Source organism: Chaetomium fimeti (assembly GCF_033439085.1).
Source record: "Chaetomium fimeti strain CBS 168.71 chromosome Unknown B0H64scaffold_6, whole genome shotgun sequence".
In the NCBI taxonomy this organism is placed as follows: Eukaryota; Fungi; Ascomycota; class Sordariomycetes; order Sordariales; family Chaetomiaceae; genus Chaetomium; species Chaetomium fimeti.
The window spans coordinates 2,358,110-2,382,481 of NW_026944334.1; the positions used below are offsets into that span (position 1 = coordinate 2,358,110).

The following is a 24,372-nucleotide window of genomic DNA, read 5'->3' on the forward strand; positions in this document are numbered from 1 at the left end:
CCACTGATACCGACTGTAGCGAGATCAACCACCAGCACCATGGAAACCCTCACATCTCGACTCGACGCTTTGCGCCCCAATATTAAGGAGCTGATGCGCATTGGGGGCACACCTGGTCTCTCTCTCGGTGTGATGCACCAGGGCGACCAGGTGTACTTTGCCGGTTATGGTAATCGTTACGCCGAGCTATACACGCCCCCCGACGCCAAAACTGTTCTTCCCGTCTGCTCTTTGACCAAGGCAGTCACTTCGGCAGCGCTGGGGATACTCGTAGATGAGAACAAGGCCACCTGGGACACACTAGTCAAGGATGCCTTGCCCTCGCTCAACATCAAAGACGACATTCTCCAGAACCAAATGACCATCGCTGATCTTCTCTGCCACCGATCAGGCATGTCTTGGGGCGACAATCTCATCATCGGGACCGACAACAACGTCCTCGTTAGCGGCAACGACTCCATGGAATATCTCAACAGCCAAACGCGCCTCCTCCCGTTCCGTGGCCAATTCGCCTACAGCAACCTAGCCTATGAACTTGCCGGCAAAGTGATCGAGTCACTCAGCAACATGTCTTACTTCGACTTTGTCCAGACACGTATCTTTGACCCATTGGGCATGACGCGGACCTACCTCAAGACTCCGCCGCCGGGCCTGGGCAATGTTGGAAAGTGCTACAACTCACTCGACAACGGGAATTCTGCGCCCATCACTTGCATCAAGCTCGGCGACGACTGGCTCGGCGCTCCCCATGCGGGTATGCGATCCTGCGTCTGGGACCTGATGAAGTTGTACAAAGCATTCATGCAGGCCTTCAACCACCAGTTCTCCACGGGGGAGACATCCACCGAGGGACTACCGCTGAAGCAAGTGGCAGAGCTCATGTCGGCCAAGATACCTATGGACCAGCCATCCAAGAACGAGGCATCGTACGGCCTCGGCTGGGGTCGCGTGCAACTCCCCGGGAGAATGGGTCAAATCGGCATCAACCCCGATCTGATGCCGAACGGCATGCCCATCGTCGGCAAGGGGATAGCACCGCGCCTCGTCATTTTCCACCAGGGCAGTATGCCGGGCGCCCTCTCGTTCGTCGCACTTCTCCCGGATACCGAGACCGCCATCGTCATCTCCTCCAACGCCCTGGCCCTCAACGACGTCGCAGACTGGGTTGGGCAGATGGTTCTAGAAGAGCTCCTCGAGATCCCATCGCCACAACGCAACGACTATCTCGCCGCAGCCAAAACCTCCGCAGCAACAAACCTCCAGTGGTACCCCAACCTCGTCACGCAACTCCAAAAAGCCCAAAAGCACGGCACCTCCCCTCGACAGCTTGACGCCTACGCCGGCACGTACTGGGACCCCCCTCCACATAATCAAGGCCGTGGTCACCGTCGAGGACGGACACCTCTACTGGGCTCTGCAGGGCCTCGAGTCGGAGAAGTTCCGCCTCACCCACTACCATGACGACATCTTCACCTAGCTCTGTCCGCGCAACGAACTGTCGCGGCGTGGGAGATGGGTGGGTGTAGACCAGGGCCCTGACTTTTGGAAGGTTGAGTTTAAGGTGATGCCGGGGGGTGAGGTGGATCGGCTGTGCTGGGCGCATGATGATGGTGTGCCCGCTGATGAGTATAAGAGGGAGGAAGTAGGGGGGAGGTAGGTGGTTGCTGCCGCCTCAGGAAGGGAATTTGGTAGTTGTTGGGGCGAGCGGTGCTTCGGCCTTCCATTCGTGGGTTCTCCTGGGAATAGGGGTGCGACAGGTATCCCCGAGATAGATTCTAAGGACACGAGAAATGGTTTCGTCCTGTTCCCCCTTTATCCCGTAATTTACCTATAACTTCCAAATCAGGGTTCTTGAGATCTAACTACGGTACCTTACGTTACTAGCCCGACTCCTTGATTTGTCTCCACTAGGTACCTAGATAGGTAGTACCAAGAAGCGAAGGCGCCTGGCACCTTGCTGCGGCATGCTTCAGTACCTATGGCTGGCACCTTGGACCAAGACGGTGCGGGCCGATTGGGCCCTAATTAGAAAGAAACAGTGGAACTCGCTCAATACTTTTTAGGCAGTGTAACGGTGTCGGTGAATTTGTATTTAGGAGGGAGATGCCGAGATCCGGAAGAAATTCTGAGCTAATACCGAGGAGCTCTGGAATAACATAGGTACCAGTTAAACCATCAAGCGACATTTGTGTCTTCGGCTAGGTACGGTGCGCGCCGTGCCCAACGAGGAAAGGGGCTAACTATCGCCATTGACAGGCCCACCGAGGTGTCATTTATGCAAAGTTCTCCTGACGTAGGACAGATGTGGGTAATCTACAAAGGTGTGCAAGGCTTTCTCCTCAGGACGGAGTGAGGAAGGCTAGAAGCAGAGTGACTTTGATCCAATTGTAGGTTCACGTGCTGAGGCCCTTGGCCATCCAGCAGGAGGGAAGGAGCTCAAGAACTAGGCATGGAGCAAGCAAGGTTCTTTTCCAACACTTGTAGAACTGCATGTTATTCAACGTAGGTGGACACGCCACACTCTTCAAACTGGTTTTGCGATGCCGATTGGATAGACTTACGGGCAAGGAGCTTCCTGGATATTGGCTCGGTAACCGACATCCAGCATGTTGCGGCTTAGAAAATGGAAGCTAAAGGTACCGGGCTACCCGGGCAGTTGGGAAAGTTTGACTCAAGGGAAACAAGCGGTACTTCCGGGCAGCCGTTCATTTGATTGAAGCGCCCATCATACGATAATTGTGTTTTGAAATGAGACTGCTTTACGAAAGAAGGTCTTAGCTAAAACGCGAGTCGTGAACGCCATTGAGTGGGCAACTCGGGCCTCAAAAGAGTCGAGCCGCTCCTCTCTCAACCAGCGGGGGAAGTTTGACTCACCCAACGACCCATATTACATTACGTTTCTCAACCCCCTCGCCTTACACAAAACGGGCGCTGAAGCTACGCTGACGTGCGTTGGTAAGCAATAATTGCTGTGGCCAGCGGTTGTGTAACTTGAGATCAAATAATTATGGGTCCTTTTCACTCTCTCTTCTGTAAGTCTTCGCCTGACAGGGCCACTATGGAGGATCAACTCAACAAGCGAGGCGACCGGCACCAGACAAGCGATGGTTAGAACCCTGCATAGGTCGCGTGATGAACTGAAAGCATCAAGTTCGGTCAACGTTTCCCGACATCTCCGGAGCGTCGTCGTGTATAAATAAGGCAGACACGTGCCCTGACAAGATCATATGACATACCAGACATCAACCATCACTCGAAACCACAAACCTCACTTTGCATCTTCATCCAACAGCTCAACACCACCGCAATGGCCAAGTTCACCCTCTTCACCATCATCACCGCCGTTCTGGCGTCGGGTCAGGCGGAAGCTTTCCAGTTCCGATTTTGTGAGCCGGTTTCTGTCCTTGTGTGCATTGGCCACGTCTCCTAACTTCCATGACCTAGACGCGAACAGCAATTGCAACCACGACGCCGCGGCGGGCAGCACCTCTCCGCCCAACAATGGACCCCCGTAAGTTCCCGTTCCTCCCAAGTTGATAGTGTCTTCTGACAAGGCTTCTTCTGTCCGACACAGGTCCTCCGGCAGCGCGGGCAACTGCTACAGCGCCCCGATCGGCGTGAACTGGCAGCGCCTCGAGATTGACAACCCCCCGAACTCGGTCATCACCTATTGCAACGTCAACTGCCAGGGCAGTGGCTCGGCGCTGCAGGGCGGCACGCACTGCTTCACGCCCTTCCCGGGTTGCGCCATCGGCAGCTTGTGAGCAGACTTTAAGAGTGTCGTCGTTGAAACCCTGCAAGTTGCTGACCGTTTGTAAAGCAAGGTCATCTAAACCCCAACTCAAGGGGGTTGTCCAATCCAGCTGGATGGGAACTGAGGATACACGAGGAAGCAAAGCGGAGGGATATTACTTGAGCGTTTCAATTCTAGGTGATAAGGAAGTAAAGATATATTTTTAGCTTAAAGACTAGCAGCCTGGTTATTAGCGACCCGAAGCTCTCACAAACGATTTTTAGGGACTTACAGCCTCGTTATTATCACCAGAGTCATTGCGTATGTTCGAGGAAGCCATCTGCTGTACGAATACTCGGGACAATCCGTGCGGTGGGCTGTGATGGGAGTGATTGTGTTTTTCTCTTTTGCCAGGCTCCACCAATGTTGAGGTCGATCCCATTGACGCCCCTTGGATGATGAGGAAGGCGGGGCGGGTTATGTCGTGCAAGTGCTCGTCTCCACTGGCTGCCAAATCACCAAGTGTTCCGAGAGACACAAGATCCTTTTAAATTAGAGCCCACGTGGATGAAGAAACAACAATGGAGATATGGCACGGGAAAGCAGGGTACCCAATTCGGTATCAGGCGAATAAAAAAACCACGAATATTGCGGGGCAAAGCGCAGCTTGATCGAGCGACCAGGTCGAGAGGCAAAGTTGACGACGTTTGGTTATTGACGTTCAACGGCGCGAGGGCAGCTTCCATGAATCGGAAATGGAACTGCAACGCGACTCTGCATCGGGAAGGCGCCGTTGGGTTGCATCGTGGCGCCCCGGCAGTCTCCCGTGTTGACAGCCCCCTGGCCGCCAAGACAACGAGGAGGGGTCAATCGTCCTGCCAACGCTTTGTTTACTCGGCTAACAATTGGCCAACGGCGGCTTGAGCGACTGTCACGGCCCATCATGGGCCCGTCACCGCCTGTCCGGAGGCCCTGTCACCGCCCCCAGGCCAGTCGGGTTTTCCGCCGCCAAAACAATCCGCCTCACAGCACCGTTTCGGACATCTGCCAGCGCATCGCTGCTTTAGCCTCTCCACCGATCCAGGTTCCGTTTGGCATTCACATTGGCTGTCGCCGTTGCCCCGAGATATCAGGGGACGCGCGTGCGTTGTCCTGTATAAAATATTAAATTACTTTGATCGCACCGCCCTGTTCGCAGCCGATCTTTTTGTTTTACGATGCCACGGAAGACACCAGACCTGGATCTGGACTTCAACATTTTTGTCGACCCATCTTGTCTGAGCGCACCCATGGACGACGAAACCCTCGCCACCATGCCGCCCTCGTCCGAAGAGGTGCAGGCCCCGGCCGTTGTTCCCGACACACCGGACGAACCGGCTGCAGAAGTGGCGGTAGAGGATGCGGAGCGGGTAGCCGAAGACTCCACAAGCGGTGCTGCCGAAGAGGCGCAGGAACATTCCGCACCGGAGGCAGATGTCACACTCGCAGACGAGGCGCCAATTGAAGAGCAACCTGAGCCTGAGATTACAGAGTCAGAGACAGCGGCCGAGGAGCAAGAAGATGAGGACGCAGCACAGACGACGTCCACCGAGGAGGAAACTCCGGGAACCGAAGACGCCTCGGTTCCGGAATCGTCCACGGAGGCAGACTTGGAAGTCACACCCGAGCCGGAGGCCGACGAACCCGCCCCCGAGCCGGAGCAATGCGACGAGCCCTCCCCCGAGATCGACGAGCCCGAAGCCGATACCACGTTCGACGCCGAGGCAGTCGAAGAACCCGGTGCCGAGACCGACCCGGCAGAAGAACCTATGGCAGAAGATTACGTCCCGGAACCGGAGACAGAGGTTGCCGACACCGAGTCGGTGGAGCAGCCCGCGGTCGATGAGTTCATTGCCGAGCCACAGGAGGACGAGCTGCCACAAGAAGAGGACCAAGTACCCGAAGAGGAGGAGGTACCGGCACCAGAAGTTGCAGAACACACAGCTGCCTCGGACGAGCCGGCCGAGGCAATGACTGTTGATGATTTAGAAGAGACGAACAACGCTTCGGACGCACCACAGGAGGAAGACAGTCCGGAGGATGTCGACGCCTCAATATCACAGGCCGCAGAGCCAGACGTCAACGAGGAGGACCTCAGTCGTCAGCGAAGCTCTGTCGATAGGAAAGCGTCGCTCCGGACCGAAGCCCTTATCCAGGCCGCCGCCCGTGCCGTCGTCGCCAAGATCGAGAAGCGCAAGAGCGGTGACATGCCACAAGAGGAAGATGAGTTGGATAACTCGCTTGTGAGCAATGATTCACAGGACACCTACGTCCTAGGCGACGAGGGACAAAGCACACTCAGCGTCGATGCACCCGACAGCCGGCGGCAATCCTCCGAATCTCAAGCCCGCCATATTCCCTCCCGTTCCATCTCTAGCGACGACGCTGGCGACAGCAGCTCCCACAACGAGCGCGACGATGACGTTTTCAGCGACCGCAGCGCCCGCAGCTCCCTCTACTCGCTTGATCAGCACGACGACGCGGACATCCCCAGCATCAAAACCCCGCAAGCCAAGGAGAGTTTCTCGCGGCGCGATTCGTACGCCTCCAGCCAGCCACACGACCACTCCTCCGCACGCACCGCGTCCAACTTCTCCAACATCTCGGGCCTGTCCTCGTACGACGACCCCAAACTCACCTTCATCCCCACCCACCGCGAGACGCGCATGCCGTTCCGCACCCCCTCCGAGATCCGCGCCATGCAGATGGCATCCCCCACACCATCCGTCTTCAGCGGCAGCTCGCCATCACGGTCCTCGACGCACAAGCACCACCACCACCAAGGGCCGCGCAGCAGCAACGGTGGCGGCGGCGGCCCGCCATCCTCCATCTCCCGCCTCGGCAGCCCCACCGTCTCCGCCCAGTACTCCCCCAAGGGCCGCTCCACCCCGCCGCGCTTCAAGTCGGCCCGCAAGGAGGCGCCCCTCGTCCTGCTGCACGTCACCCTCCTCCCGCTGCGCTGGGTCTGGGGCGACGTGCTCAACACCCTCGACTCGGTGCTGCAGCCGCCCGCCAAGGCTGCCACCGCCACCACCGCCGGGGAGGATGCGGCCGCCGCCGCCGCCGCGGGGGCTACTGCACCCGCGCAGCTGTTCGAGCCCAGCGACCCGCTCAAGACGCTGCGCGACGCCTGGCGCGAGCTGCAGGACCGTGTGGGTGACACGGTCCTGGAGAGGGGCATTCTGCTGCCCCACCCGCAGAACGATTATGAGGTGCTCGAGGAGCGCCTGCTCGAGGCGCTGGAGCTGCCGCTGAAGCGCCGGGCGCGGATTCTCGAGTGTGGCCACTATGTGGGCCCGGCGAACGTGCCTGAGGATGGGGAGAGTGATGATGAGGGGCTGGATGGGGCTGAGGGGAAGACACATTGGTGCGGGATGTGCGGTAGTGAGATTCGGTGTGAGGATCTGGGGACGGGGAGGGTGTTTCGCGTTAAGGTGTATGCCAGTAATGGGCTGATGAGGGCGGGGGCGTGGGAGGCGTGTTGGAAGGAGATGGAGCGTGTTGATATTGAGGTCGAGCCGATTGTGGAGTTGGCTGTGCAGAACGAGCTGGAGAAGCTGGCCGTGTTGCAGATGGAGCTGGAAGAGCAGCGGCGGCGGGAGCTTGAGCTGGAGAGGATGCCCGACCCTGAGCCGGAGCGCAAGTCAGACCCGGACAGGCGCGCCGCGAGCCGGCAGCAGGCTGATCTTGCCGCCGAAGCGGAGATGGAATCCCAACGAGGCATGGCATCCTCTCCGGCACCCTCGGCGCTGCAGCTTGCCATGCGCGCTGCTACTCCCCAGCCCTCGGCATCCAACACGCTCGTCCGTGCCGGCACCCCAGCCGGCTACGGCGTCGACGCCTCCGAAGAGCGCCGCCTCCGTGACGAGGAACGCATGCGCGAGATCTACGGCGACATGCCATCCACCACACCCAACCCAGCACCCTCATCCGACCACCAGCAACAACAGCAACAACAACCACAACCCCAACAGCAACAACAACCACAATCACACCCTCATTACCAACAACACCAACAACAACACACACCCCCACCCCCCCTACCCATGCTCACAGACGGCACCCACCACCCCCAAGACCCCTACCGCCCGCGCCCCATCGTCCTCGACGAGAACGCCGGCTTCCTCGACCTGCTGACCCAAGCCTTCAAGGTGCTGCTGCGCGACCCCAAGAACGTCGCCATCATCCTGCTGTGCGTGTTCCTCGTCGTTATGGTGAAGCGGCCTGGTGCGACGGCGGGGGTGGAAAACCAGGTGCAGGTGGTTCCGCAGGCGCCGGTGGTTCAGGGGGTTCAGGGGGTGGGGCAAGGGTCCGGGTTCGGGCAGGGGGTGGGGTATCGGGTTGAGGGGTTTGAGGGGTTTGAGGGGGGGAAGGGGGAGGGTTATGCTGGTGTTGGTGGTGGTGCTGCTGGGGAGAGGGAGAGGGAGGTGGAGGTGGTAAGAGAGGTGGGAGAGGGGTCGGTGAGTTCGAGGTTGCCTGCGGTTGGGGGGTTGGAGGGGGTTGAGGTTGTTGAGGCTGCCGAGGAGAAGGAGGTTGAGGAGCCGGTCGAGGTTGAGGAAAAGACAGTTGTGGAGGAGGTTCCAGTGGTGGAAGAGGCGGTCGAGCAGCAGGTGGTGCTGGAGAGTCGGGAAGAGGATGTTGTGGAGGCTCAGGAGGTTGCGGAGCCTGAGGCCCGGGAGCCAGTTCCCAGTTTCGAGCTCCCTGCCGATGTGTGCGCGCCACGCGGGCCGGAGTACCCTGTCACCCTGGTGGGTGAAATGCCTGCGGCGGAGGTGTCGTCGGATTTGGAGACTGAGGTTGAACAGCCTCTTACGGATGACGCCGCTGAGACCAACGCCCTCGACAACGCCGTAACCGGGGAGGAGGATGCCACAACCAAGTGCGACCTCGACAGCGACCCCAACGGCTCCGACTCGGACGCCCTGCAGGCATCCACCTCTGCCTTTTTGCCGGGGCCGTTCGTCACGGAGCGCACGACGGTGCGCGTGTTCGAGACGGTCACGCAGACGGTGCGCGTCAGCGTCGTCACCCAGACCGAGACCGTCTCGACCGTCGTCACCGCCGTGCCCCAGACGGTCGAGGAGACCGTGTTCGAGACCGAGACGGTCCGCATCACCGTGTCGGTGCCCGTCGAGGAGCAGAAGAAGAAGGCGAAGCCGACTAAGGGCTGCCAGGAGAAGGAGAAGGGGTGGTTTTGAATGTGGTATGCGATGCTACGAATGTATGGGTTGGGATGGATGATCTGCTATGATTGGGATATGGGGGGTTCCTGGATATGATTTGATGGTTTTGTTGTGGACGGTGTGATGTATGTATGTGGGGATATGGTTTCTTTTGTTCTTTTCTGATCTGTTTAATGTTACCTAGTCTATGCATAGCGGTAGAAATGTCTGATGAAAATCAAATGGGAGAATGTTGGCGTCAGACTCAGACTTGACCCGGAAGTTACCCACCCACGGTGCTGAAATGGGTGCAGAGGCCACAAGACAAGGGAGCCCAGTAGCCGTGTAAGCGTTTCTCTGTATGCCTATAGATAGAGGGTATACCCTCCTCTACATCTCTATTTTAATGCAAGCAACTTACGCGTAACCGTGTTTCTCGGCACGCGGGTGCCCAGGAGTCGTCATCATTCTCCCCACCTAAACCGAAAAGAACACGGGCTGAGGTACGTAGGTGGGTACGTCAAACCCTATGTTGTTGGGCCTTCAAGCTGCCCCGCTCGGTTGTTTAATTATTGTGACACTCCAGGGTGCTTTGGCGTTCCGGTCTTCCCTGTCACACGGGTCCGACACTCGGGCCGAATAACTCGGCCCCCCGAGCAGTAGATAGATAAAGTACCTAGGTAGTTGGCTTTGCGAGGTGTGGCAGTTGGTAATGTGCAGATTGGTGACTGCTGTGTTGGTCAGTCTCGGGATGGTATGGAAGCAAAGGACCAGGAACACTGGCTCTCTACACTTTATGAAGCTACCTACCTACCCTATGACGTACGGCCACGATAGGCAAGCGGGGGTCTGCCGCCCCGACAAGAAAGAAGTTTAGATGGCGAGGGGTGATGACGAGGTGACCAAGTACGCAGTGAGGAAATTGTCCTAGAAATCATGTCGATAAACGCTAAATCAAATTTTCATCTCCAGTTGCTCATCACCTGACAAACAAAAGCTGAGAGGACAGAAGAAACCTCGGTGGACTACTAGCTGAATGCATTGAAGGTCCTAGGTGAGACAATGCCAGGTCACGGTGCAACGCGAGCCCTCAAAGAACTATGATAAACTAGCCGCAGGTTGACAAGATCACACTCGTATTTGCAAAGCGGCCTTCAACACAAACTATGTTAAGATACACCAAATGAGGTTAATTTGCAGCAACTTGCTGCTCTTAAAAGAAATAGAGTACGAGGTGACTCTCCACTGGGCCTCTTAAGAACCGAATTGGGGGCTTTTCTCTCCTATTCTTTCCGTGAGATAGTTAACCGGCTCCACGTTGAATCCATATGCTTTAGACACCATGAGGTTGGACTTCCACCTCCTGGGTAGTAGTGCTAGTCGAGGCCTGGAGTCATCAATACGGCATTGATGTGCCACATTCTTTGAGGTCGCGATTATACGCCGGGGTTTAGCTCTCTGACTCTCACTTGATAGGAACTGGGCGGTGACGACACATGTACAAGATAATAAGACTCACCTGCTCGAGAACCGTCCGGCCGTATGTCATGCTGACCAACACCGCACCCAGGTCTTGCCAGTGGTTAGCTCCGGGTCGGGTCGCACCTTTACACGGTTACACCTGCCGCGCAGTCAGCGAAAGGTTGCCCTTGGACGGCTGTTTATCTCCCCAACTAAAACAATCTCCCGACATAACTAAAACAGGCGGCAGCAAACACTCACCCCGCAACCACAAAGCCGAAACCGGTGAGGAAATCGACCAGCAACATGCCGCCGCTCAGCAAAACCGAGGAGCAGGCAATCGCCGACAGAATCGTCGAGGAGCTCTCGCAGACTCCCTATGCTCTCTCATCGATTACCCAGCTGCACGGCGGTACGGCCAACTTCGTCTTCCGCGGCACCCTCGCCAAGCCTCTCCCCGCCGAGGACGAATCCACAGCGACAACGGTGATCATCAAGCACTCGACTGAATTTGTGGCCATCAACCGGGACTTCCCACTAGATGTCACGCGCTGCGTAATTGCTGCCCTGCCCAACCCCATTGAAACATATCTCGGTCTTCCGAAAGATTAGGTAACTAAGCGCATGGTGCTAACTAACCCCTCTCTCCGACCGGACAGACATTCGAAGAGTCCATGCTTGCCGCCGTCGCGTCCTTCAAGTTCCCTCCGGCCGCAGACGGCACCAAGATCAAGACCCCGCGCCTCTACCTCTTCAGCCACGAAAGCAACACGCAGGTCCTCGAAGACCTCCCCGGTACCGACGATCTCAAGTCCGCCTTCTTCCTGCCCAACGCCGCCGACCTCCTTCCGGGATCCAGCCCGTTGACCATTGGGCATCATCTGGGCTCGTGGTTGCGGTCGTACCACACTTGGGCGTCTGCGCCCGAGCAGGTGCCCACGCTCGCTGCGGTCGGCGAGAATCGCCCCATGCGAGATCTGAAGCGCATGATCACCTACGATACGATTATTCCCGTGTTGGAAAATTATCCGGAGCTTCTGGTCGGATGTAGAGAGACCTTGGAGACGCTGGTGGCTGCCTTGGGCAAGGAGTTCGACAAGCCCCCCTTCGCAGAGGCGGACGAGCATTGGGGCATGATCCATGGAGATTTCTGGTCGGGAAAGTGAGTCGCTCATAATCATATCGATGGCGATTCCGAAACTGACTTGAACAGTGTCCTCATTCCGACCACGCCGTGGAAAGCGCCCGGCCAGGGTGACAACAAGCTCTTCGTCATCGATTGGGAGTTTGCCCAGTATGGCCACCGAGCCTACGACTTTGGCCAGATGATTGGCGATCTTTGGGAACGCAAGATTTTCAACGACCTTGACATCGTCATGCCCGTCGTGCAGGGCGTCATTGAGGGCTACGGTGAGGTGAGCGAGGAACTGGCATTCCGGGCTGCCATCCATACGGGTGTTCAGCTGATCAGCTGGTACAGACGGCGGCCCCGGTCGGGTGCCTTGATGGCACCCCCCGAGGTCATCATTGCTGGGTTGACGATTGGAAGGGACATCATTCTCAAGGCGTGGGAGAAGGATCGGGATTTCTTTGAGACTGGCGTTCTTGCTTCTCTGTTTGCGAAGAAGGGATAGGCACAGATGCGGTCGAAGAAGAAGGTCTACAGATCTGTAGGCCCGGCTCACAATGATGTCTTAGAAAATCATTAATGACACAGAGACCGGTAAATCACCGACATTTACCTCCGTAGTACGCTATGCTGGATCCCAAGTGATGTACTCCAAGGCGTCACATCTCACATCGTCACGCTACATGTAAACAAAAGGCCCCGTCTCGTTGAAACCGTCTTCTCCCGCGACTCCTTCGTCTGGAATACGGACACGATCTTGGAGCCGTGCCACACACTAAGCCGCGCATCTTGCCTGCTGGCCACCGCCGCAACGAAGCGAAAGCCGTACCACCCCGCCGTGGTGGCGTAGCTCTCGCAGAGCAGGCGATCCGCGGCGTTGGTCGCCAGGTCTCCTAGCATGTGCTTGATGCGAGTGAGCTCGGTACGGCTTGTTATTAAGATGTTCTCAATGACCGGGCTGATGAGGTGATACACCCTGTCTCTGGCAGGCGGCGGGTAATGCCCCGTGAGGCGGGAGGCCACCCCTAAGGGGTACTGGAGATGTTCTGGCCGCACCTAGTGAACATCCGCCCGAAGAGATGCAACACAAATGAGGTGGGGTGGATATTAGCCGCGTAATATCATGCGTCAGAGCGGGTTTGTGACCGCCTCTCGGGACGCACCGCTGCTGCCCAACGGGAGCGCGTCCGATTGCCCTGCTGGACGAGGTCACGTCCTCGCCAGACGCGGCGACTAAGTCCACGATGCAGGCCATCATCGACCAGGAGTTTGCCCGCCAAGCCACATCGTCATAGTTGTTACACGCAAGCAGGGGGTAGCAAGCAAAATGCCGTGGGCGCGCGGGGGAAATGGTCGACGGCCAGCTGCAGGAAGGCTCAAGCCTTTTACTTACCGTCCCGGCACCCAAGCATTGGGAGACACCCGTAGCTCGACGCTCTCAATGCAACGTCAAGGGCCGCGTTGGCACCGACAACCTTTCTTATCCAGAAACAAACTTGTCTGTACGGTCCACCCTCGATGGTTGGTTTCCCCTAGGCCTTAACGTTGGCGGACTTGGGCCTAGCGATTGCTGGGTTCGCGGTGGAGTCAAGGAACGAGGGGCCGCTTGCTCCTATAAAATACACGCAAGCCAGTTTCGGCTTCTTCACCGGCTTGTATCTTATAGTGGTATATAGCGCGGTGTTTTTGTTGCTACCCGGACACCTTCCCGCGAGAGGGAACGTTGCTTACCTATTCTTGCGTGGCCGTGTGTTTCCCACTGTTGCGGATTTAGATAGCCTACTCGCTAATCTTTCAGATTTCTGGAGACGTGACTTGGAATGCCTTCAAGGGCAACCCGACGGCTACGGCGTACCTGCTCATAACCCTGCTGCCCGAGTTGGGGGTTATCTATACGATACGAGCATCGCTGGGCTATGATGTCAATGCCATGTGTATTGTTGTTTATTTTTTCTTTGCGGTTCCTCTGTTACGACGCTGTTGGGGCGCGGCATGTTTCGGTCTCTTCTTTCCGAAAGATGTATTAGATGTGGGTCGGATGCTTAGGTACATGTAGTCGCTTCGTCTGCCTTGGTGATATAATATACTTCAGTAAGTTGCGCGCTATAATATCGTTGTTATTTCCAGTCCCAATGACACTTGACGCTGCCAGGTAATGCTGCTTAAGACGCCGACACCCCGACGAAGTGGCCGCGACGCCCGCCCTGGTGCCGCTCCTTGGCCCCGTCCCGTCTGCCCACCGGCGTCGAGATCTCACCTTAGCCGCGGCAGGCCTTCTTTGACAAACACCACACCATCCTCAGCCAGGAGTCGCACTACCGCCTCCCCTGTGAGCGCTAGCTGGCGTTCTCGGGGATACCCACCCGACGCACCGTCATCATGAACTGCGACCTCTCGGCGGGAGAGAAAGGTGAGTTCACCTTCCTAACCCCACAGAACTCCAATCTGAGGTGGGTATGTCAGAGACCCTGAGAGAAACCCGGGGAAAAACCCGGGGCGCACAGACTATATCAACCAGCCAATCCAGGCCGACATACAGGCCCACCAAATCCTCGTCTGACCACAGAATCCAGCATTTACTTCCAACATGGATGGGTGCGAATGTTGGTGGTTGGGAGGTTGGTTCCCTTGGGTGGTGGGTGGTTCAAGTTACCGACCTACCTATCTGGTATCTCATGCAGAGATCCACTGCTTGGCAAACCCTGGAACGAGCGATGATCGCTGCGGCCCTCGGAAAATGGCCAACACCAACATAAGGAAAGACAGAGGCAAACAGAGCGAGAGAGAGCAACAAGAACAGCGCTCTCCTGTTATCGCACCCAAAGCCAAGGCCAGGGCGACGACTCAGTCGTATTTCAAGTCTTATTTCTCTACCAGAACTCGACTTGGAAGGGCAGCATGTCACCTTGGCGCATCCCACATCCCACTCACCCACTTTAACAAGTGAAGTTTGTGGTACCCCAGCTCCATCGGCAGATGCGGCGCGCCGCATGCGGCGTTGACATTGGTGTTGAGAGTGGGACCCGGATGAATCGAGGCTGACTCTTGGCAGAACGGGATACCGTAAAGGGTTATCCGAAGAACCGCTCGGGTTTCCCAAAGGGGTAAAGAAGCGCATTCAGATCCACCCAAGCTTTTCGGCGCCGGTCCCCATCTCGGGAATGCAAGACCTTGCTTCACCTGCCGCTTTCCCGATCCCTCGAATTGCACGAAGTGCCTGTCTCCAAAGTTTGCACGGAGTAATTAGGCCCAATTAGGCAAGGTTTAGAGGTAAACGATGAGACAGCTGGCTCCGCAGAGGACGAGGCACCAGGTAGGTATAACCCGTTCAATTGTAGGAAGATTGAATTCACCTACCTTTTTACTCAAACACCTGAAAAAAGAGATGAAATGGAGGGATTGCGCCCCCCACCCACGCGGCAACATCCCGTACCCGCTCAGCCCAGTCCGACCCACCCGAACCGACCCCGACCAACCAACCGGCCGAAGCGTCCCACCAACCCGAGCAGCCGCGTTACAGCCAAGCCAGGGTCCCCGCCTCAGCACGCAAGCGCCAAGATGTCACAGCTCCCGCACCAGGGCAAACACCAGGGGAAAACGCGAGCGAGGCGGCTACCCGACGCGCCGAGGTTGCCGCACTGCCGGCCGCCCAGGACACTGGCAGCTGCCTGGCGGGGCGTAAACATTCCACCAAAACCTTTTTCCAACCACGGTCCGATTCCTAACGACCCAGTCTTTTCCTCGCTCCTGGTTACAGTGGAAATTTGGCATTGGCACACGTCACAAAACTCTGGGCGAAAACCAAACGAGGTTCCCCGACATCGTTACCTCGTGGCTTGTCGGTTGGGATGTCTTGTTTGCCACCCATGTCGGCATACCCGTCCGCCCGCATGGAGAGCCCGCATGGAGAGAGGAAAGAAACTGAAATGGCGGGGGATGGGGTGAGAGTATGGGGGATCGACCAGGATGTGGAGGTCATATAAACCAATGGCCTGGTCCATTCCCCTTCCTGCGTCATCTTTGAGGCCTCTCTTTCTCTGGAACTTCTTCTTTTTCTGCTTGTTTTCTTAGCTCTCCTAGCCGGCAGACCTTGAATGGCCCTTCTTCGCGGTCAAGACGCGTCTCTCGGTTGAACAAGATCGCCAAGCAGGGCAAGTACCACCACAATGTCTGAGAAACCTGAGACGAGCAGCCGTGAAGGCGATACCTCCGGCAACGATGGCGCCAACCCGGGCGTCAAGAGCGAGACCATCCAGCATGCCGGCCTTCCCAGCGTGCCAGTCATCGGCGAGCCCCAAAACTGGTTCCTCCGCTTCTGCAGCAGGATGGGTGACCTCCCCGAGTGGAAGGTCAGTGGCAAGCGTCTCCGCGGACAGGCCCTGAACTGGGGCATTGGAATCATCGCCTCGTGCGGCTTCCTCATGTTCGGCTACGACCAGGGTGTTCTCTCTGGTCTCTTGACCCTCGACAGCTTCCAGAAAAACCAGGGGCTGATGACCCCCCTCGAACGGTCCAACCCTCTCTGCTACCACGAAGACGGCACCCGTGACCTTCGCTACTGCCACGGCGACGCCAACACCCAGGCGGCTGGTGTTGCCATCTACCAGATTGGCTGCTTCCTCGGCGCTGTCCTCATTCTGTTCTACGGCGAGGCATGGGGTCGTCGCTCTTCGACCTTCTGGGGCTCCCTCGTCATGATCATCGGCACCGTCATGCAGGCTGCTTCCTTCGAGTACGGTCTCTTTGTCGCCGGTCGCGTCGTCGGCGGCATCGGCAACGGCATGGTCACGTCCACCATTCCCACCTGGCAATCCGAATGTGCTCGTCCGGAGCGCCGCGGCTTCCTCATCACCATATCCGGCGCGCTCATTTCCGGCGGCATCATGATCTCGTACTGGGTCGTCTACGGCTTCTATTTCCTCGAGGGCGAGGTCAGGTGGCGCTTCCCCATCATGTTCCAGTCCTTCTTCACCGTCTTGGTCATGATCGGTCTGCTCTACCTTCCCGACTCTCCCCGTTGGCTCATCATGAAGGGCCGCACCGACGAGGCCCGCGACGTCATTGGCCGCCTGCTCGACGCGCCCGAGGACAGCACGGTTGTCAAGGAGGAAATGGAGCAGATTATCACTGCCCTCAACGTCGAGCGTGGGGGCGGCAAGTTCTCCCGTCTCTTCAGCGGCGGTGTGTCGCAGAATCTCCATCGCGTCGGCCTCGGTATCGCCGCCCAGTTTTTCCAGCAGATCTGCGGCATCAACCTCATCACCTACTACCTCACCTTCGTCTTCGAGAACTCGCTCGGCTTTGGTCCCGAATTGTCCCGTCTCTTGGCCGCTTGCAACGGCACCGAGTACTTCATTGCCTCTCTTGTTGCGCTGCCTCTGATTGAGCGTGTCGGCCGCCGCAAGCTCATGCTTTTCGGTGCCTTTGGCATGATGGCTTCCATGGCTATTCTCGCCGGCAGTGCCTCGACCGGTGAGACGCTTCCCAACGGCGCGCCCAGGCTGAGCACCCTCTACGGTGTCGTTGCCACCGTATTCCTCTTCGGCTTCAACACCTTCTTCGCCTTCGGCTGGCTGGGCATGACGTGGCTGTACCCGGCCGAGATCACCAACCTCCAGACGCGTATCCAGGCCAACGCTCTCTCGACTTGCTCCAACTGGCTGAGCAACTTCTTGATCGTCATGATCACCCCTCCAGCCTTTGCCAACCTGCAGTACAGGACGTGAGTTTGCTTCCATCTCATCTGTTGAGAGTTCCCTCCCACTGACGTTTTGTGTTGTTCAGTTACATCTTGTTCGCTGCCTTCAACGCCGCCATCATCCCCTGCGTCTACCTCTTCTTCCCCGAGACGGCCAAGCGATCCCTCGAGGAGATCGACCTATACTTTGCTCGCGCCTATACCGAGAAGGTCTCGCCCGTCAAGATGGCCAAGATCATGCCCCGGTACAACCCCGCCGAGCTCAAGACCGAACTCGCCAAATACTTTGATGCCGACGACATTGAACGTCGGCGCTCGTCAGTGGCGGCCTCTGCTCCCACCTCCGCTCCGTCGTAAAGCGTCGAGAGCGACAGATCACGCCCGCCCCCCAGGCTCCGTGTCGGGCACGGGTACAAGGGCGTGGCGATTTAACCCCAAGCGCCACTGCTTGGGTGGTGATGTGATGCGGGACAGGAGCTGACCGTATTGCGATCTTGGAATTACGCTTCATTACTTTTCTTAAATGCTAGTTAGAGATACCGATTAGAGTTCAATAGAGTGACGCAGTCACGCACGCGTCTGTTGATTTGCCACTTGGAGATATTCATCGCAACCTTTATGATGATAGAGAGACGAAGTACCTAAGGTAGGTAGGTAATCTGTGTGATGGCGCACACGCCGCAAGGTAATAGCTTGAACTTTAAAAGCCAAACTTTAACCCCCAGTGCAGAGCACAGTTTCTCGCGTCGAATGGGTCAGCAACGTTCACTTTGTCGTCCAGTCCAGAGCAACTGGAACACATACATGATCCTCTCAAGGCCCACCATATTTGCCCTGGGCTGAAATGCCCGATGTATATGACAACATGACCGCTGCACTTACTACTACCTATTCTCAAGTTCAGTCTGCACGAGAGCCGCAGCCCAGGCCGAGTTCACTGCGATCTGACATACCGCCCCGTGCCAGTGCCCGCCAAGCAAGAGCTCCCATCCCCCACACCCACTCATCCTCTCCCCTTCCCACCGTCCCGAATCATCATCTCAGCCGCCATCTCAGCAATCCCATACACAGCCGTCTGAATATGACCCGACACCAAAATAGGCATCACACTAGCATCAACAACACGCAGGTTAGTCGTCCCATAGACCACCAACGCCGGGTCCACCACGCCGCCCTTGTCCCGCGGCAACATGGCGCACGACCCGACGGGGTGGAAGATGGACAGCGTGGTGCTCAGGACAAAATCGCGCCATTGGGCATCGTTGTCGTCGTCGGTCTCGGGCGGCACCGCCGCCAGGCCGGGCTCGTACTCGGCCACCCACCGCGACGACAGCGGGGCCGTGTTGGCGATCCTGCGGACATACTTGATGGCGGCGACGGCGGCTTGGATGTCGTACTCGTTGGAGAGGTAGTTGGGGTTGATGAGGGGGGCGTCGTTGAGGTTGGAGGATCGGATGTGCACGCTGCCGCGGCTGAGCGGGTGCATGATGCCGGCGATCAGCGTGAAGAAGTCCTGGCCGAAGAGCGGCGTGCTCGGTGGGGGGTACCCCTTGACGCCGGTGTACCCGTCGGAGAAGATGACATCGACTTGGGGTACGGCGGGGTTGCGCAGGAAGTCTAGCTTCTTCTGGTCGACTGGGTGGCGGGATGTCCCGATGGCCTGCTCGGCGAGAGACGTTAGGGCGGCGGATGCGTCGCTGCCGACGACCTGGCTCCAGTTGCTGAAGGTGTAGCCGCTGCCCGTGTAGTCGTACATTGAGTATTGCCCAGATCGCCAAAGCTCAAGTTGCTCGGCAGCAAAGCTTGTGTTGTAGCGCAGAGCGTCGAACGACGTGTAGTTATCCTGGAGCTGGAACGAGCCCTGGATGCGAATGTGGTCTTGCAGGTTCTCGCCGACGCCGGGGAGGTCGATGACTTGGTCGATGCCGGCATTCTCCAGAACGGACCGTGGACCAACGCCCGACAGTTCCAGGAGCCCGGGGCTCTGGATGGTACCTGCCGAAAGGACAACCTCTGCACGGGCGTGGATGACGGTGCCGTCTTGGAGGGTGACGCCGGTGGCTACCATCTGGGAACCGTCGCGTGCTTCGAGGTTGATCTTGGCTACCCGCCGGTCCGTAATGACGTGGAGATTGGATCCGGCCGTCGGGAGATAGCCATTGGCAGCGTAAGACCTATTCCAGATGGCCGAGTCGATGTTGCTAGGCTGGTACATGACCCCAAGCGGATCCCCGCCCAAGGACTCCAAATTGTGCCGAACGCCCAGGTTGTTCATGGTCGGGATCCATGATTCTTGATGCTCGGGGATGAAGCGATTGATGGCCGACTTGATAGGTCCCGTCGTGCCCACTCCCGTCTCCCCGTAATGGGGAGATGGTGTGAAGGTCTCGACCTTCTTCATGGCTGCGATCATGGACGGCCAGTTCCATCCCGGATTTCCGACATCTTCCCACGCGTCATACTCGGGGATGCTGGCCCTGTCCCAGGACATCAGATTCAGGGCAGAGGAGCCGCCCAGGACCTTCCCCCTGTTAACACCAATGACACGGTCCTTGGCCCCGGGCTGGTTGGTGGTAGTGAAGTTCCAATCGTAGATGGTGCCCAGAGTCGACCCCTTTTTCCCGGGAATGTTGATGCCTTCCTCTCCCAAGGCAATCGGGCCAGCCTCGACGAGGAGAATGCTCGCCGACCGAAGACCTTGGCTCAAGCGGGCGGCCAGGGCCGAGCCTGCGGTTCCTCCACCAATGACGATCTGGTTTTTTTATCATTAACTGAGGGCGCAGCAGGTACAGGTGGTGGAGCACGCACATAATCATAGGCATCCCGGGGCGCTCCGTTGTAGACTGGGTCGGCGGAAACCGAAGCCACACAGAACAGCGCGCTTATTAGAATCCTAGTAATTGACGCAGGCATTCTGACCGTGTAGCAGAGGAAAAATGAGAGAAACGCCAATGAAGTCGGCAAGAGGCCAATTGGGCAGCACTATACGAATAAAGCAGCTGGGAGCACTTCAACTTACCAAACCGTTGGTCCAAGGGGTAGGGCCCCCCGTGTCCTTTCCGAGCATTGCGCCTGAGATTCCTGCAGCTTATGTGGTGACACAAGAGTGTGAAGCCATGAGTCGAGCCAATCGAATAGGAGCGGCAACTCTTGGAAGCTGCACATTTGAGCGTCTTGTTGCATTCGTCCATCGCCCGACCGGTTTTTTCAAGCGCAGACAGCCCAAATCGGGGCAAGTGCTTATTCGGACGTGTTTAACCATCGGGTTTCCTCTGGCTTCCTCTGGTACGGGGCGGGAAATATAGCGACTTCAGCCTCCCTCGCGCCAATACAGCAGACTTTGCTCAGCTTCCCGTAGTAATCCTCATCGACCGCCGTAATTGCTCCGACCCGCAACTGCTCACTGTTACGAGACAAAGCTGCCCCGAGTCCTCCGGCCCCCTTGCCTCCCGACGAGGACACTGGGCCCGCGCTCTTAGCCAGCGGCGGCATCCTCATCGCAGCCATCATTATAATCTCGCCCTTGCGCACTTTTGTCCGCTTTACGACTCGTGCACTCGTCCTGGACGACTACACCATCATTGTGGTCACCATTCTGTGTGTAATACGCGTGGCTACCGTAGCGGGAAAATGCAGGGGGCAACTACCGTAGATTCGCAAAGTACGGTTGTTCAGCAAAGTACGGTTGCTCTCAAAAGTACGGTTGTTACATCGGCCCGCAAATTCTACCGTTCTAATTGGCTAAATCCACAGCCAACTCCCTGGTAGCCCTGTAATGGCCCTGTAGGCTGAACGCAATTGACTTGCACGCAATTGACTTGCACGCAATTGACTTGCACGCAATTGACTTGCACGCAATTGACTTGCACGAAATGGCCCAATGCCAACGCCTACAGGCCGGGCAATGCCAACAGGGCCGGGCAATGCCAACAGGGCCGGGCAATGCCAACAGGGCTGGCATGGCAATGGAACCAAGGCTATAAGGTGCCGGTGCCGCGCCGTGCCTGGCCTTCCCGCCCTGCGACTTCCTCAGCCGGAGACTCCCATCGTATTGATAACGATAGGAAATAACCTCTTTCCTTAATTGAATTCCCTTGCTATAGCTCAATTGTAAAATGCTCTCCTCCTTTTTTCGTGATTCCTGTGTTCAATTCCCTGTCGTAACCATCTTTCTTCAAATGTAATGTTCAGACCAAATGAAGCTCCAGTTAATAAAGGCCGGTAGAGTGGGCCGTTTAGAAGGCCCGGTACAGTGGTTCGGTTTTTTTGGGCCCTGCGGTCTGTGCAGCAACCGTACTTTCCAGAACAACCGTACTTTTGAGAGCAACCGTACTTCTCAGAACTGTCAAACTTTATAGAACTACCGTAACCCACTAAAAGTACGGTAGTTGCCCACCACAGAGCCCCGCTGCGGTACCTAGGTACCTATCCAGGTTGTATATAGGTTACTAATTTCGGCAACGGCAGGGACCGCTGGTATATCACGAGTAAGACTATGTTAACAATAGGTAGGTATGATAGGATGGTACTCGCAGCTTACTCTCTTCTCTTCTATACGCTTTTTTAAGATTTCCATCTGTCTATCTCCTCTTTGCTCTTCGCTTCTCCAGCGTATAGGGACTGGGTACTAACCCTATCTGGCATGACAATATAGGTACCTACCTACCTACCTATCTATCCTGTCCTCCCAACACCATGGTATGGGTACCTATTCAGCAGTCACGGTACCAGTCTCCCATCCTTTTCCTCGTCTTGCAAGACTGCCCCGATACCTCCTAACTACCACGGTTGGCGGCTGCTTGCCAGTGATCAGTGCCCTCGTTCGTGCTCCGCATTGATTGGCCCAGGGACGGTCAGACTCGGGCACCCAAAAGCACGGTGAGTGGCGTTGAAAGGCCTATCACAGCTCCGTGTTTTGGTCAGGCTGCAATGCATTCGAAGAGGGGGGTTTGCTCCCCTGTCTTTCCTCCTTTGCTCCCGATGCCCTCAAGCGACGTCGCATTTTCCTTCGCTTAGCTCACCTCCTGTTGGAGATGAAGAGATGCTAAAGCTCTATTAACCCGCTGTATTTATTCGTTCCCTCCGCATGTACGGGTTCCAGGTCATACCTGCGTCTGTCGAATTGAAAGAGCGCTACGTGACGGAACTACGAAGAAGCGCGAGCGCCCGAATACGGCGGCCCTCTTCCCCTCAACAACCTACGCCGCCTCGTTGTCTCCGGTTCGTGATTGTCTTGCGCAATGGACGACCTGGACCCCGAGCTCTATACCGTCGCATGGATCGCCCCGCTAGAGATCGAGGCACGGGCTGCCCTACATATGCTGGATCATAAACACCGAGGCAGGTTTCCCATGGGTCGCGGCGATGACTACGTCTTCCAAGCTGGCGAAATGTGCGGACATAACGCCATCATTGCAACCCTGCCCGCTGGTCAAGAATACGGCACTGGGTCTGCTGCTGCCCTCGCTAGCCAGGTCAAGCGCTATTTCCCAAACCTTTGGTTCGGCTTGCTGGTTGGCGTTGCCGCCGGCCTTCCTAACTTCTCGCGAAGCCCGCCGCTCGATATCCGCCTAGGCGACGTTCTCGTGGGTCTGCCCACGGGCGAGAGTGCAGGCCTTATCGCCTACGACTTGGGCAAAGAGACAGCCAAAGATGGGTTTCAACTCTTGCACTTCGGCCATGTATTGGCCAACACGGAAACGGTTGTCAGATCGGCCATCGGTGCCATCAAGCTTATGGCGCCCAATGATGCGAAAGCGTTCTTGCCACATTATGAACGTATCAAGCACAAAGAACACACCACCGGCACATTCGTCGACCCCGGACAAGAGAACGATCTGCTCTACCAGAGTAACAAAGACGGGACTGAGCGTTTAGCGAAACGAGAACGGCGGCCGGATGGCAAGCGGACTCGGGTGTGGTACGGACCTATAGGCTCGGGAGACAAGGTGGTAAAGAATGCCCGGATCCGAGATGAGCTGAGAGACAAATACAACGTCATCGGTCTTGAGATGGAGGCGGCCGGAACGATGAACCGCATTCCTGTGGGCGTCATTCGTGGGGTTTGTGACTACGGGGACGAGCATAAGAATGAGGAATGGCAACCGTACGCTGCTGCAATGGCTGCCGCCTACGCCAAAGCTGTCCTGGCTGAGATTAGACCGAAGAACATCGCACAGGGCGGAGGAGTGGCCGGCCAGATTGGTTCGTAGAACGTCCTCGTCGAGAAAATGGAACTTCTTAGCTAAATGCATTGTACAGACTCGCCTGTGAAGGACCCAAACCGGAAGGCAAAGGAGATAGAGATGCTGAAGTGCCTGATGACATCACGGTACCGAGACCGAAAAGACAGAAACCCACCCCGGGTCCCGGGGACCTGTGACTGGTTCGTGTCTCACGAGCTCTTCAGGGACTGGGAAGAGAGCAAGTCGTCAAGGCTGCTTTGGGTGTCTGCAGATCCGGGATGTGGAAAGTCGGTTTTGGCAAAACACCTGGTCGATTCTGTTCTTCCGACTACAGAATCCAGAACGGTGTGCTACTTCTTCTTCAAGGACGACTTTGAGGACCAGAGAAGTGCGGTCAGCGCTCTCTGCTGTATTTTGCACCAGCTTTTCGATCGGAAGCGCGCCCTACTGTCCAACGCAATTCTCGACAGGTTCGATATTAACGGGGCACATTTCACCAACTCATTCAGCGAACTCTGGGAAACCCTTCTGAGCGCCGCGAAGGATGAGAACGCCGGCGAAATCATCTGTCTTCTCGATGCGCTCGACGAATGCGAAGGTCAAGGGAGATCTCAGCTCGCCGACGCGCTATGCCGACTATATGGCCCCGAGAGCACTGCGAAGGACTGTAATTTGAAGTTTCTCCTCACTAGTCGGCCCTACGATGGGATTCGCTGTGGTTTCCAGCCTCTAACCATCCCCGGATTGCCAAAGATTCATTTGAGTGGGGAAAGCGACGAGGAGAGGGAAAAGATTTCCCAAGAAATCGACATTTTCATCAGAGCCAGGGTCCAGGACATCGGCGAACGACTAAAGCTCGCACAGAACGAGCGAGACCTCCTGCTGCAACGGCTCATGGAGAGTCGTCAAAGGACATATCTATGGGTGTACCTTACGCTGGACTTGATCGAGAGCGCCATCGGTAA

General features: G+C 56.9%; 8 protein-coding genes across 8 annotated transcripts; 6 read left to right on the top strand and 2 right to left on the bottom strand.

The window, feature by feature from the left end:
- Positions 1 to 39: 39 nt before the first annotated feature.
- On the top strand, positions 40 to 1,657 carry B0H64DRAFT_426135 (beta-lactamase/transpeptidase-like protein; the record flags this gene model as incomplete). The annotated part of the gene is made up of 3 exons (XM_062805715.1): positions 40 to 585; positions 637 to 1,346; positions 1,513 to 1,657. 3 exons carry the CDS (start codon positions 40 to 42, stop codon positions 1,655 to 1,657), a joined length of 1,401 nt encoding a protein of 466 aa, XP_062657073.1.
- Positions 1,658 to 3,229: 1,572 nt separating this feature from the next.
- Positions 3,230 to 3,764, top strand: B0H64DRAFT_434718 (uncharacterized protein; the record flags this gene model as incomplete). Its single annotated transcript, XM_062806098.1, has 3 exons — positions 3,230 to 3,386; positions 3,445 to 3,511; positions 3,575 to 3,764. Exons 1-3 carry the CDS (start codon positions 3,308 to 3,310, stop codon positions 3,762 to 3,764), a joined length of 336 nt encoding a protein of 111 aa, XP_062657074.1. The 5' UTR covers positions 3,230 to 3,307.
- Positions 3,765 to 4,950: 1,186 nt separating this feature from the next.
- B0H64DRAFT_434719 (uncharacterized protein) lies at positions 4,951 to 9,195 on the top strand (the record flags this gene model as incomplete). Its single annotated transcript, XM_062806099.1, has 2 exons — positions 4,951 to 8,208; positions 8,269 to 9,195. The coding sequence occupies 2 exons, from the start codon at positions 4,951 to 4,953 to the stop codon at positions 8,968 to 8,970; spliced, it is 3,960 nt and encodes a 1,319-aa protein (XP_062657075.1). The 3' UTR covers positions 8,971 to 9,195.
- A 1,419-nt stretch (positions 9,196 to 10,614) lies between these two features.
- B0H64DRAFT_404889 (kinase-like domain-containing protein) lies at positions 10,615 to 12,142 on the top strand. Its single transcript, XM_062804409.1, has 3 exons — positions 10,615 to 10,950; positions 11,055 to 11,557; positions 11,609 to 12,142. Exons 1-3 carry the CDS (start codon positions 10,702 to 10,704, stop codon positions 12,027 to 12,029), a joined length of 1,173 nt encoding a protein of 390 aa, XP_062657076.1. The 5' UTR covers positions 10,615 to 10,701; the 3' UTR covers positions 12,030 to 12,142.
- Positions 12,143 to 12,190: 48 nt separating this feature from the next.
- Positions 12,191 to 12,779, bottom strand: B0H64DRAFT_444816 (uncharacterized protein; the record flags this gene model as incomplete). The annotated part of the gene is made up of 2 exons (XM_062806808.1): positions 12,191 to 12,580; positions 12,738 to 12,779. The coding sequence occupies 2 exons, from the start codon at positions 12,777 to 12,779 to the stop codon at positions 12,191 to 12,193; spliced, it is 432 nt and encodes a 143-aa protein (XP_062657077.1).
- A 2,801-nt stretch (positions 12,780 to 15,580) lies between these two features.
- Positions 15,581 to 17,819, top strand: B0H64DRAFT_216311 (sugar transporter STL1). The gene is made up of 2 exons (XM_062799509.1): positions 15,581 to 17,246; positions 17,309 to 17,819. Exons 1-2 carry the CDS (start codon positions 15,691 to 15,693, stop codon positions 17,577 to 17,579), a joined length of 1,827 nt encoding a protein of 608 aa, XP_062657078.1. The 5' UTR covers positions 15,581 to 15,690; the 3' UTR covers positions 17,580 to 17,819.
- Positions 17,820 to 18,220: 401 nt separating this feature from the next.
- B0H64DRAFT_426139 (GMC oxidoreductase) lies at positions 18,221 to 20,246 on the bottom strand. The gene is made up of 2 exons (XM_062805716.1): positions 20,031 to 20,246; positions 18,221 to 19,974 (listed from the first exon to the last, which is right to left on the bottom strand). The coding sequence occupies exons 1-2, from the start codon at positions 20,133 to 20,135 to the stop codon at positions 18,226 to 18,228; spliced, it is 1,854 nt and encodes a 617-aa protein (XP_062657079.1). The 5' UTR covers positions 20,136 to 20,246; the 3' UTR covers positions 18,221 to 18,225.
- A 2,216-nt stretch (positions 20,247 to 22,462) lies between these two features.
- Positions 22,463 to 23,434, top strand: B0H64DRAFT_327955 (nucleoside phosphorylase domain-containing protein; the record flags this gene model as incomplete). Its single annotated transcript, XM_062800813.1, has 1 exon — positions 22,463 to 23,434. One exon carries the CDS (start codon positions 22,463 to 22,465, stop codon positions 23,432 to 23,434), a length of 972 nt encoding a protein of 323 aa, XP_062657080.1.
- Between the last annotated feature and the right edge of the window lie 938 nt (positions 23,435 to 24,372).